At 39.6% G+C, this 12,457-nt stretch overlaps 6 protein-coding genes across 6 annotated transcripts in view; 3 read left to right on the forward strand and 3 right to left on the reverse strand.

The window, feature by feature from the left end:
- CBG10074 overlaps positions 1–437 on the forward strand; it is a gene marked incomplete at both ends in the record, with an annotated part of 2,307 nt that extends 1,870 nt beyond the window's left edge. Inside the window, one exon of the mRNA XM_002641689.2 lies at positions 321–437. Within this exon, the coding sequence (XP_002641735.2) occupies positions 321–437 (117 nt within the window). The remainder of the gene's footprint in view (positions 1–320) is intronic.
- Positions 438–1,314: 877 nt separating this feature from the next.
- CBG10075 lies at positions 1,315–5,755 on the reverse strand (the record flags this gene model as incomplete). Its single annotated transcript, XM_045244270.1, has 7 exons — positions 1,315–1,427; positions 1,457–1,591; positions 1,641–2,883; positions 2,933–3,871; positions 3,922–4,869; positions 5,161–5,502; positions 5,684–5,755. 7 exons carry the CDS (start codon positions 5,753–5,755, stop codon positions 1,315–1,317), a joined length of 3,792 nt encoding a protein of 1,263 aa, XP_045094195.1.
- Positions 5,756–6,137: 382 nt separating this feature from the next.
- On the forward strand, positions 6,138–8,112 carry Cbr-dars-1 (the record flags this gene model as incomplete). Its single annotated transcript, XM_002641691.1, has 5 exons — positions 6,138–6,233; positions 6,473–6,625; positions 6,673–7,416; positions 7,465–7,601; positions 7,647–8,112. The coding sequence occupies 5 exons, from the start codon at positions 6,138–6,140 to the stop codon at positions 8,110–8,112; spliced, it is 1,596 nt and encodes a 531-aa protein (XP_002641737.1).
- Positions 8,113–8,322: 210 nt separating this feature from the next.
- Cbr-nlp-36 lies at positions 8,323–9,154 on the reverse strand (the record flags this gene model as incomplete). Its single annotated transcript, XM_002641692.1, has 3 exons — positions 8,323–8,415; positions 8,953–9,043; positions 9,093–9,154. 3 exons carry the CDS (start codon positions 9,152–9,154, stop codon positions 8,323–8,325), a joined length of 246 nt encoding a protein of 81 aa, XP_002641738.1.
- A 239-nt stretch (positions 9,155–9,393) lies between these two features.
- Positions 9,394–9,411, forward strand: CBG25911 (the record flags this gene model as incomplete). Its single annotated transcript, XM_045244271.1, has 1 exon — positions 9,394–9,411. One exon carries the CDS (start codon positions 9,394–9,396, stop codon positions 9,409–9,411), a length of 18 nt encoding a protein of 5 aa, XP_045098985.1.
- Positions 9,412–11,211: 1,800 nt separating this feature from the next.
- Positions 11,212–11,772, reverse strand: CBG10078 (the record flags this gene model as incomplete). Its single annotated transcript, XM_002641693.1, has 1 exon — positions 11,212–11,772. The coding sequence occupies one exon, from the start codon at positions 11,770–11,772 to the stop codon at positions 11,212–11,214; it is 561 nt and encodes a 186-aa protein (XP_002641739.1).
- Between the last annotated feature and the right edge of the window lie 685 nt (positions 11,773–12,457).

Below are 12,457 nucleotides of genomic sequence, written 5' to 3' on the forward strand. Positions count from 1 at the left end.
GAAAGTTGAATCCGGAGCAACACACTTGAAATGATATATAGTTAAAACTAGAGGTAAAAAAAAGAAATTTACCTGAAAGAGTTCCTAGACAAACATATCTTGCTGCCACTTCTGATGCAACCTCGAACAGCGATTCATTTACAGAAAAAAGGATACGGTTCATAACCATAAACTTGTTCTCTCCGTTCATTTTCGAGACCGATGGAAAAGGTCCGAACCGTAATGTGGTCTGCAAAATTGCTTATTTGAAACGAGATATAAAGTGCCCCTTCCTCGGAATCGGTGGAGTCTCCTTTTAAATACAACCCATTACTTTTCAGGCAGTCGAGGATCCCACGTCTCCGGCAACACCTTCAAAAGAGAAAGGAGCATTCACGATGGCGGGTCTTCGACATATGGATAGTGGTGGGAGCACTTATCGTTCAATTGATAATTAGAAACTTTGGAACATTCGAATATTTTTTTGATTTTTGAAAATTTTTGCATGATGCATGTTTCTTCTTCAGCTTTCATATTTTCAGACGAATTCGCGACGATACGGTAGCTCAAACGACTGCATGAATCTGCTCAGTGTTATTATGTGGTGTTGTGTTGATGTAGCTCGTTTTGTAATGTTCGGTTTTGCCAGCTTCAATTTTGCCATTTTTATGTATTGGTTTAACTTATTTTTTGTAATTTATATTTGTGGCTATTTATTAAAAAGATTTTTGAGGTTTAAAACTTTTATTTATTAGCTTCTCAAAAAAAGAACAAGAGAAAATTATGAATGTACCAAAACGAGATGCGAGAAGAAAAATAAAAACTCATGAAAAAACGACGTGATCACTTTGAATATTGTATTAGAAGAGATTCGGATAAAAGATGATGATGGTAGGTCCAGAAGAAGTAGAGAACAGGTGTGGAAAACGGGGGAAAAACGACAGAGGGTGGGTACATATGGAAACAAAACAAATGAAGTTTGAACAATTTCGGATTTATTGTCGGATTAAAAAAAGTGACGCCTGAAAATCTCGGAGACGGCGCTCGTGTCGATTTACGAGGGGGCGGAGCGAAAACGGATAATGTAGATAACAAATTTATTCATGTGAATTTAGTGGGATTTTCTGAACAAAATTTTGATTTCTTGATATAAAAATGATCGCTAGCATCTCTAGAACCTTTTTTTTTAAGCAAAAAAACTAAAATTAAACACGAAAGTAGCTCGAACGAGCCGAAATTCTGAAATATTACGTTTTTGCCGCACTTTTTCGTAGATCAAAAAAAGCAAAAGTTTTCAAATTCTCAGGTGTCACTTTTTTAATTCGACAATACAAACTAATCGCTGTCACTTTCTACTACTTTCTCCTTTGGCACATCACTGTCACTACTACTGGAGGCACCACCGGCAGCCGGCTTGTCATCGTCGTCCTCTGAAAAATAAGACATTTCTGATTGCCTTTGAATTCCAATTTCTTACCATCTGAAGCTCCAATAATCGGTCTGTCATCATCAGAATTGTCAGAACCCTCATCAGAATCCACGACAGCCTTCTTCTTTTTTTTCTTCGCTGCCGCCATCTCCTCATCACTACCGGCATTACTATCAGGACTATCTGTAAATTTTAAGGATAACATTGATCTGATTGATCTAGTAGTACTCACCAAACTCATTCACTGGCGGTCTCTCGTCTTCCTCTTCATCTGAAGAATCAGCAGCTGGTTTTGGCTTATCATCATCAGAAGATTCAGATGACGACAGGAATGCACGTGACTTGATCTTCGCGGACTGTTTGGCTGAGAGCTTTTCTTCAAGTTTTCTCGCCTTCTCCTCCTTTCTCTTTCTCTTCTTCTCATCTCGTCTGTTTGAATCTGATCCTCCGTCACTATCTCTTCGCTCTCTCTTCTTTCTCGACGCCTTCTTTGCTGCCTTATCCTTCTTCCGACGTTCTCGTCTCTCGCCATCCTCGCCACCTTCTTCCCCATCATAGTTTCCGGCATCCGAACTGTCATTGACAAATTCGTCTCCATCATCGTTTCGTCGCTTACGACCACCTCCGCCTCTTCGTTTCTCCTCTACAATCTCTGGAAGCCTCAGCACATCCTTGGTCATTTCTATGAACGATAATCGAAGATTCTTTGCATCCTCGATTCTCTTCTTTTCAGCCTCTTCTCGAGCTCTTGCTTCTTCCATCAGCTTATTTTTCAATGCTATCTTCTCCTTTTCTTGCTTCTCTATCAACCGTCGTTCCTCCTCATCCTGAGTCTGTGCAGCAGCCAGTTTATGTTTCGCTTGAGTCAACAGATCTCTACAGTTCTTCGCTTCTTCCGAACAAGCGGTTCTTGAAATTCGCATTCCAGTGTGACTGGCTTGACGGTCATCGTTCTTGGAGATGTATTGGAAAATCTTTTCAGCAAATGTCAGGTCGCTTATAGCAGTGTTTACTTGTTGAGATGTCATTTTGTGCCCACGAAGTATCTCCTTCGCAGACTTTTTCAAAACAATAGCATAATTGAATTTGAGCTGAGTGTTATCCAACTGATCGAGCATTGCTCTCTCAAGAGCTTCCTTCGCCTCACTGAGCATATTAGCGCGATAATAAGCCTTTGCAAGGTAATGCAAAAGCATAGCATCGTTCTCCTTTCGGAACTTTTTCATAGCTGATGAATACATTTGGACTGCAGACATCCATTGTTCTCTCTCCATGAAAACGTGGGCTATGTTCATCCAGACATCGTAGAACTCGCTGGTCGATTCACGAACTTGAGAGAAAACGTCACGAGCATCGTTCCAGTTTCGTTTGTATGCTAGAACACAACCGATGCCATTTGCAGCGTACATATTTTTTGGTTCCAGTTTCAAAGCCTTCTGGTACATTTGAAGAGCACGATCCATGTATTTCTTCTCCTGAAAGAATGAATTTGATTGTAAGCTTCCTGTTTAATTGAAAACTTACATCTTCCTTCTTTCTTGATGGATTCAATAGTTGCTCTATCCACACATTACCCAGCGCTACCAACGAATATGGATCAGGTGTCTTGTTGTTATATATCTTGGATAGAATGAATTCAAATTTCTTCTGTGCTGGCATCCATTCGTTTTTGGCATAATGCAGATTTCCAATCAATGTCCAAACAACTGGCGATGACTGATCAAATTGAACTCCTTGTTTGAACGACAACGAGGCTTCATAAACTTGATGACGATCTCTGGCGATACATCCAAGACGAAGATATCCGTCAGTATATCCTGGGCACTCAGAGATGATGTCCTTATACATCTGCTCGGCTTCAGAAGTACGACAGAGATGTTCCAAACAGCGGGCCAAATTATAGCGGATCGTGAGAAGGTGTGAGCGTTCTGGAGCAGCTCTACGGTCCGAAAACTGTGCTGCTTCTGAGCTCAATTGTTCTTCAAGACTCTCCTTGGCTTTTTTGAAATAATGTTCGGCTTTGTCAAATTGTTTCATTGACATGTGGAGAGCTCCAACGTTGTTGAGCATTTCTGGTTGTGGTGGGATCTGTTCGAATGCCTCCAACAAATCAATTGCTCGTTCGTACAATTCAAGAGATTTTTTGGAGTCTGTTGATTCGAGAAGTTGTGCCAAATCAATACAAGCTTCGCAGTCTTCCGCCTCAATGTTCAAGTACTTTGCCAGCACATCTCGTCCTTTTTGTCTTGCCTCATTGGTGCGTGCTGGATCAGCCAACTGTACATGTGCATAGAGACTTCCGAGAATCTTCATTGTGTCAGTGTTATGTGGCAAACGCTGATGAACAACTTCGAAACATTTTATGGCTTCTTCGATTTCGTTGCGATGAATATACATCTGACCGAGACCGTAGTGAGCAAGAGTGTGCTCTTGATTGTTGGCTTGACGAGCTTGGTAGTAATACTGAAAAAGAAATCGAATTGGAATGAGATCAGAGTTAAGAACCAAGTCACCTTATAAGCTCCGTCATACTGTCCTTGTGTATGCCGACACCTTCCCATTTGGTAGAACGCTTCAGCTTTGATAGAGTCACAGTCATTTGATGCTGCATGCCATGATAGCTGCCACGCTCGTTCCACTTCTCCTTTGAAGAAGAAATGATTGGCTAGATGAACGAGTGCCACTGGCTGATCTGGTTGTGCATGATAGGCTCTTCCAAACAAGTTTACAGCAATTTTGAGATTATCTTGTTCTAATGTGTTCAACAGAATTATTCCCAATCCACACATTGCAGAAACATTGTCTGGCTCCAGCTCGAGAGCTCTCTCAAATGCCAATTTTGACTTGTCCACCAATCCCATTTTAGCGAAGCAATAACCGATTCCGACACGAAGATCCGCGATCGAGTAGCGACGTTGACGGATGGCTTTGCGGAAGTAGAAAATTGCAGTTTTGTAATCTTTCTTGTTGAATGCAATGACAGCTTTTCCAATCAACGGGAGCACATTTTGTGGATATGTTTTAACGACGTAGTTGAATTGCTGATCTGCCAACTCATACTTGTTGGTACTTTTATCCCTTTCGAAAAGATAGAACCAAGCACGAACAGTCAAATGAGACCATTCATACATGGCTATTTTGTCTGCAGTGTTGAAGAGAACGGTAGCTTTCGAGAAGAAATCCTGCTTCTTGTCCTTTGCTCTTTCTCTGTATCCTTGTGTCATCCAATAGGCAGCAAGAATATCCAGAGCTCTCATCTGATCCTGTTTCACACCATCATATTCTAATCCGGCGCGAGTGCCAGCTGCTTCTAGAATCTCCATGAAAGGTTGGACGCGATCTTGTCGGAAATATTCCAGAGCCACTTCGATCCAGTATGACAACTTTGCTTCTTCTGCTTCCAATATGCTCAAGACTTCGGCTCCATCTGGTAGTTCGGAACAGTTTATTTCGATAACTTCCTGAACATTTGATTTAGTGTTAAATCGAAATTCTTTATTTTTATCATAAAAACAACAACAAAAACAAAAAGAGTGAAAAATCGATCATTGTGCTTCAGCAGCCACCAACGCAAAAAATTTAGAAAGAAGCGCAACATCAACGAAAGGTTCGTGCTTAAAAGTGAGAAGTACAAGTGTGAAAACATCCCGATTCTCATTTTGGGCAAAATCGAAAAGGGCGGTTTGTTTAACAGAAATTTCTTTTTTCAACATTGAAATTATCACTGGCAGATTTGTGTCAAGTGTCTCTACAATATACTTTTCCTCAGCATTTGAACTTTTCTCTGTCAACAGTTTCCAAGCAGACATTCTTCCTCGAGCAACTTCAAATTTCGAAATGATTCGTTCAAAATCCGACATTGTTTGATTCAATTTAGAATTCGCAACGACAATATCATTGAAAATTCTGTCAGTTTGATCTTTTGTCAATTTCGCGGATTCATCTGCCTTGTCGTCTTTTGAATAAAGCAGTTTGAGTCGTGAATTGATTATTGATTCGACATATTGAACGGATTTTTCAGATGCCGTCGCCCAATTTTGTGTTAAGTTCCAAACTTCGATAGAGAACCGGCGGAGACGTTTTAGGTGGGTACCCTGAAATTCGAAAACAATGATCAATCAAGTCGGCTGGCTGAAATTCAAAATAGGTGCAAAAAAGGGGCCTACCGACTTGATGAATCAAGATTTCCGAACTTCTGCGCGCACTACAGAACACAATGATCGACTTTCACAAAGTTATCGGTATTTTATAATATTTTAATAGATTAAAACTTACATCTTCCTGACTGTCCTTCAAAGGAATAGCGATGGTTCTGATCTCCGGAACTTCATCGTTATCTTCTTCCATTTTGTAGTGATTTTTGACCTGAAATTCGATATTAAAATAGTAAGAGTGTGCAAAAGATGACGAGAAACGAATAGAGAGGGTAAAAAAGAGTACATGTAGAAAGAATGATAGGACTGAAGAGAACTGAAAACATTATGTCAGACCAGGTGGGTTCAGGCGTGGGAAACTTAAAAACAGGTGGGGATTTTTATGTCGGCGCGCAAGGGCAGTCAATATTTGCGCGTAGCGTCTGACGCCTTGGATGCAGAAACAACCCATCTGACGCGCAAACACAGACAAAATGCTGAACGAATTTCAGCCCAAAATCATTCAAAATTTGTTTGTTTTGAACCTGACACGCTTCTTCGACACTGGTATAGAACATAACTTTTTGCAGGTAATAATGGCTGATGTACCAGAAGGGGAACAACCAAAGCTCTCAAAGAAGGAGCTTAACAAGCTAGCCAGGAAAGCCAAGAAAGATGAAAAAGCTGCCGAGGTAACATTTTTTACTGAAAAAAGAGAAGACATTGTTATGAGATCAAAGGGCTTCAAATGAGATACTATGAGATAATAAAGTTCATCTCTGTGACGTCATAATGCACTTGCATTAGCTAAATTTCCATCCTAGTGAGATTTGGAAATATTTCGCAACCTGGGTCATGTACCGTCGAATTGAGAGCCCGCGAGATTTTCATTTGCCAGTTTTTTTTTTGAATTCGACGATTTATAATTCAGAAAGGAGAAAATCAACAACAATCTGCGGCTATGGAGCAAGAAGACTACTCCAAGGACTTCTATGGATCTTATGGTCTTGTGAATTCAAAGGAAAAGAAGGAACTGAACTTCCTGAGAGTAAAAGAAGTGAATGTCGCCAACGCTACAAAGGATGTAAGTTTTTTTCTCAATTTCAAGCCACTAAGAGAAAACTTATTCAGATTTGGGTTCGAGGACGCGTTCATACCATTCGCTCCAAAGGAAGGAACTGTTTCATTGTTCTTCGTCAAGGAGTTTACACTGTCCAAATTGCTATGTTCATGAACGACAAAATCAGCAAACAAATGCTCAAGTTTGTGTCTTCGATTTCCAAGGAATCAATCATTGATGTCTTTGCGACAATTAACAAAGTCGAGACACCAATTGAATCCTGTACCCAGAAGGATGTAGAACTCCTTGCTCAACAAGTGTTTGTCGTATCCTCATCCGCTCCAAAACTTCCTCTGCAAATTGAGGACGCGTCTCGCAGAGCTCCAACCGACGAGGAAAAGAATAGCGAGCAAGAAAATCAACTGGCCGTTGTCAACTTGGACACAAGACTCGACAACCGCGTTCTTGATCTTCGTACCACAACTTCGCATGCTATTTTCCGCATCCAAGCAGGAATTTGCAACCAATTCAGAAACATTCTCGATGCTAGAGGATTCGTTGAGATTATGGCTCCAAAGATCATCTCAGCTCCAAGTGAAGGAGGTGCTAATGTTTTCGAGGTCTCCTACTTCAAGGGGTCTGCTTACTTGGCCCAATCCCCACAGCTCTACAAGCAAATGGCTATTGCTGGAGATTTCGAGAAGGTCTACACAATCGGACCAGTTTTCCGCGCGGAGGATTCCAACACCCATCGCCATATGACCGAATTTGTTGGACTCGATTTGGAGATGGCATTCAACTTCCATTATCATGAGGTAAATTTTTCAAACTGTACAGACTAGCTTCATAATCGCTTTTTCTAGGTTATGGAGACAATCGCTCAAGTTCTCACTCAACTGTTCAAGGGACTACAACAGAACTATCAAGATGAAATTTCCGCAGTTGGAAACCAATACCCAGCTGAGCCATTCCAGTTCTGCGAGCCACCACTCATTTTGAAGTGAATATCTATGACTGAAATTTCGAATAATTCAAGACTTTCCAGATACCCTGATGCCATCGCTCTTCTCCGTGAACATAAAGTTGAAATTGGAGATGAGGAAGACCTGTCGACACCAGTGGAGAAGTTCCTTGGAAAGTTGGTGAAGGAGAAGTACCATACCGATTTCTATGTTCTCGACAAGTTCCCATTGGCCGTCCGCCCATTCTACACGATGCCAGATGCCCATGATGGTCGTTATTCCAACAGTTACGATATGTTCATGCGCGGAGAGGAGATTCTATCTGGAGCTCAACGTATCCATGATGCTGATATGCTTGTCGAGCGCGCCAAGCATCATCAAGTCGACCTCGCCAAGATTCAATCCTACATTGATGCCTTCAAATATGGATGTCCACCACACGCCGGAGGAGGAATTGGTCTTGAGAGAGTCACCATGCTCTTCCTGGGACTTCACAACATTCGTCTTGCCTCGCTCTTCCCACGTGATCCAAAGCGGTTGACTCCATAAATTCTAATTATCAGAGCATCTGTTTTTGTTTGTTTGCATCCAGCATTTTTTCGTAATTTATCCCCTCCCCGTTTGTTTTGCTTTCTTTTATATTTTTACCCCGTTTTTTTGTCGAACCATTGCCCATTGGATAAATTCTATATATCAAACTTTATTAAGAAACCGTTGAGTTGATAAAAAAATAATAACAAGAAGAAAAGGTGAAATAAGCTAGTCCATTTCGATGGTCTGTGGAAGTTGGCGGGCGACCATTGATCTTCTGTGGGGTCCCAATTTGACTCCGATGTTTTTCTTGTATCCCCACTGAAAAGGAAATTATTTGGTGGTTAGAAATTTTGAGAATGTCGAAAATTCGTTTTTAAATTTCGGATTTTAGAATCCAACATTAGACCATAAAGCGAAGATTGATGAAAATTGAACAACCAGATTTCAGAAACGCAAAAAATTCAAATTTATTCCGCTCGAGGCCCGCTAGGTAACATTTCACATGCGCCTTCGAAATACCGTAGTCCAAGAAGCTCTACTTCCGAAAAAATCTTTGGAAAACCATACTTGCAACGGGGGGCCGGGCCGGGGTTTTTTCAGAATTGTCCAATTTTTTCAAGATGAAAATGTTCATAAAAATAGTTCTTTTTCACAAAAAAATTTGAAAAAATGTCTGAAATTTCAAAAAACTTTTCAAATTTGAAAACCCGGGCCGGCCGGGCCGGGTCGGGCCCTGGAAATCTTCGGGCCCTGATTTTGCAAGTATGAAATAAACATTCCGATCGGGAGTTAATTCAGAAAATGGTCGAAAATTTCGGGATTCCGAGAATTTCGGAATAAAAAGATAAAGCTTACGCGTTCCAAAGCGGTGATGTCGTCATCCTTCTTTATGCAGACAAAGTTGAAAATGACTGAAAGAACGAAGAGAATCGAAAAGAAGATGCACCTTAAATCAGAAACACTATATTTTCTGAAAACAAATTTAGAATACAAACCAGACAGCGACGACTCCCAAGTAGTCGGCGAGCTCCAAGTGCTGTTTCAAGTCAACTGCCATTTCTGAAACTACTCTTTCTGCTGAATCACCCAACGGAAACATGAATATAAGCAAGGAATAGAATAGGATCTTTTTGCAGGTGGTGAAAAACAAAACGAAAAGAAAAAAAAAGAAAATTGGGTGGACCCAGGAAAGCAAGAGAAAGGAGAATTAGAGATCCATTAAATACGAGGAAAGAGGAAAAAGAGAGAACGATAATTAGGAGCAAAAACGACACGATTCCCGAATCGCCTATTCAAATGGGGCTCATTTCCTGAATATTACGTTTGACACGATTCGAATGCCATGGGGAAAAAGACAAATAAATGTGTTATGTTTTGTTGTTGACAATATTTATGCGTTTGGAGAGAGAAGGGGAGATGCTTTCAGAAATATTGAAATAGAAACAGTTCTGAATCGGTGGAAAGTTTAAAGATGAACAGCTTAGAAGAAACTGAAATCATATAGTTCAGTAAAATTGAAAAATGTGATCTCTGGTCGTTTTGTCTTAAATGATGAGCAATCATCAATACCGGTGATATTTATAGAAAAAAAAGTGTGTTATAAAATTTTAATAATTTTGTCTTTTTCCTGATTAATTGGTGTTATTCTAGGGATCACTATGCGTTACGGTATTCATATATTGAGAAGACTATAATCCTGGTGTTAAAAAATCGGAGCTTTGGAAGAGAACCGCCCGATGGTGGTAGCCGAAGATCCCACAATTGTGGCAACTCCAACTACCGTAACCTAAAAAATGTCAATTTTCTTTGTTTATCTGTTCGATTTTCTCTTAGTTTCGTCTATTTTTTACTATGTATAACTTTTATTTTCCGACTTTAATGGAGAACAATAACAGCAAACGGCTCCGCGTCACTTCCAAACTGCGACATACCGAACACTGCAAAAACAATTTCAGGGCTTTCACATGCTTTTTCTAATAGACCACATTCTGAAAATCGAAAAATTCAAAACAATTTTTTTTCAAAAAACTTAATTTTTTGATTTTTTTTTTCAAATTTCGGAATGTGTTTTATCAAAAAAATCATATTTGAAAGCCCTAGAATTATTTTTGTAGTCTCTAATTTATCCATTCGTCTCTATTACCACGGTTTCGAAATGACTGGTTTTGAAGTGTCGCCCAGAAAACTCTACGAAAAACAGGGGATCGCTGTAGGTTACGGTAATCAAGAACTATCGAAAAATAAATTTGAAAAAACCGGAAATTCGTTCTCGAAGCAATAAGCCTCCTAAATGTGGAAAATTGTGTGAATATGTGTTATCAGTGAGCGATCAAAACTCACCCATCACACACCATTAACCAGGGATAAAAGACCTGAAGATAGCTTGTGAGAAAACAAAACGAAACTTTCAAAAATCAATGAAATGCTCCTTCCTTTTTCAACCTTTCTTGTTTACACCATCTACCGTTAACACAGAATTTTGAAGTTTTGTAGACGATTAAAATCATAATAATAGAATTGCATCTCGGGATGGGGGAATGACGACAGAGCTCTCTCTCTCTCTCTCAATAATTGTGCATTTTGATAAGGAGGAGACTGAAATGATAGCAAATGGAATTGCAATCGTTTTATTGTTGAATACTGACGTAAAAACGGAAAAGAAGGGGGAGAAGCGAAGAAGAAAAAGTGGGGAAAGAGGGAGGAGAGGAGGCAAAAAATGAATGGGAATAGAGGGGAAAATGTTACGGAATTTGAAACAAAAAAGAAGAGAAAAAAAGAGGGAATGGAAATGACAAGTAATGGATATAATGGATGTATATGTACATATATAATTATTTTCAAGGGAGAAGGGTTTCCCAGATTATCTGAATGTTTGGTAGAAAGTCCGTATGTTTCCTGCAATCTCTTAAGCTTTGAAGGCGTTGAGAGAACACATGATTCCAAGGTTACCGATACTTCTTTTTTTTGTAAACATCCTTGGATATATGAAAACATACGAGTCCTATAAGAAAACATGAATTTCAATTAGGCAATGATAAATACAAAAAAGGAGAATTGTAAAAGAATTGATATGAGTATTCATGAGATATTCATAAAGAGATAGTTAGATACACATTATTGAGACGTTGGAGAAGAAGACGAAGAAGAAGATGATGATGTTGGTGTTGAAGATGTTGAAGACTTGGATCTCTTGACGATACGGTACTTGGAGTAGTCTGGTTTCATTGACGTCTTCTTTGGAGCACGAGTAGATCCCATGGCAGCAGTAAACAATTCGTTGACTTCTTCTTGAGTCTTCTGTTCCAGAATCATCTTTTGATTTTCAATGTAAGCATTGCATTCTCTCGATTTTGCCAATTTCCGTTGAGTGTTGATCAGGTCCTTCCTTCTGATTTCAGCGAATTTCTCAGCCAATTTGTTGAGATGGTAGGTGTACATTCCTAATGGAGCGATGTGTTTCTCTAGAACCTTCTCCGTGAGATTTTCTTCGAAGGCGCGAACTGGACAATCAGCATCGATCAACCGTTCGAGAGCGTAGGTTCTTCTGACTCCAAGCAACAGCATTTCGGTATACTTTCCGACGTATTGACTGGCAGTGAGCTTCTTCTCGATTCCTTTGATTCCACGGGATTTGATGATTGACTTGGTAGAAGAAGAAGAGGTTCTGGCTGGCATGTTGAACAGTGAATAAGACGATAGAGAATGAGAGTAGTCGGTTGACTGATATTCAAGAATGAATGAACTAAATTAGATAATAGTTCTCAGGTGAGTTGGTGGGCGGGGCTTATGTGGAACCCTCCTGGATCTTCTTCATCTTCACCTCTAGATGATATCGTCTAAATAAGCGGTATATGATATACGTCATTAATAATTACAGTGCAAATTCCCCAGAGGGGAGGTTAGGAGAAGACAGTCTTATAACAAGTTTATTGTATTAGTAAATCAACAATAACATCGTATCCAGGTCACATCGTTTATTGAGATACAATTTTTTAAGCGTGTGTAATCATGCAATATGGGAATCTTCAAGCCAGGTTTTGTAAATTAATTTTCCTGTTTTTAAAAACCCCTTCATAATAGCAAACTATCGAAAGTTTAGTATGTCAGATACCATATTTAGAAGACTGCACAAGAATTACCATAAATAAGATAACAGAATACGACGGCGTGAAATTTAAGAGATATATTCAAACCAAGAGGACACCTGAGGCCGTATGCAAGAAAGTGGAAAACCATTTTCCGGTTTTTGGAGAATCGTTTTCCGAAAGTCTGGAAAGGATTTTCACAGTGCTTTTATTAATAGTAGTCATTTTTTAACCCAGAATCCATTTTAAAATGGGAAAATATATTTTAAGACTTT

This window comes from Caenorhabditis briggsae (assembly GCF_000004555.2).
Source record: "Caenorhabditis briggsae complete genome, chrIII, whole genome shotgun sequence".
NCBI classification, from domain to species: domain Eukaryota; kingdom Metazoa; phylum Nematoda; class Chromadorea; order Rhabditida; family Rhabditidae; genus Caenorhabditis; species Caenorhabditis briggsae.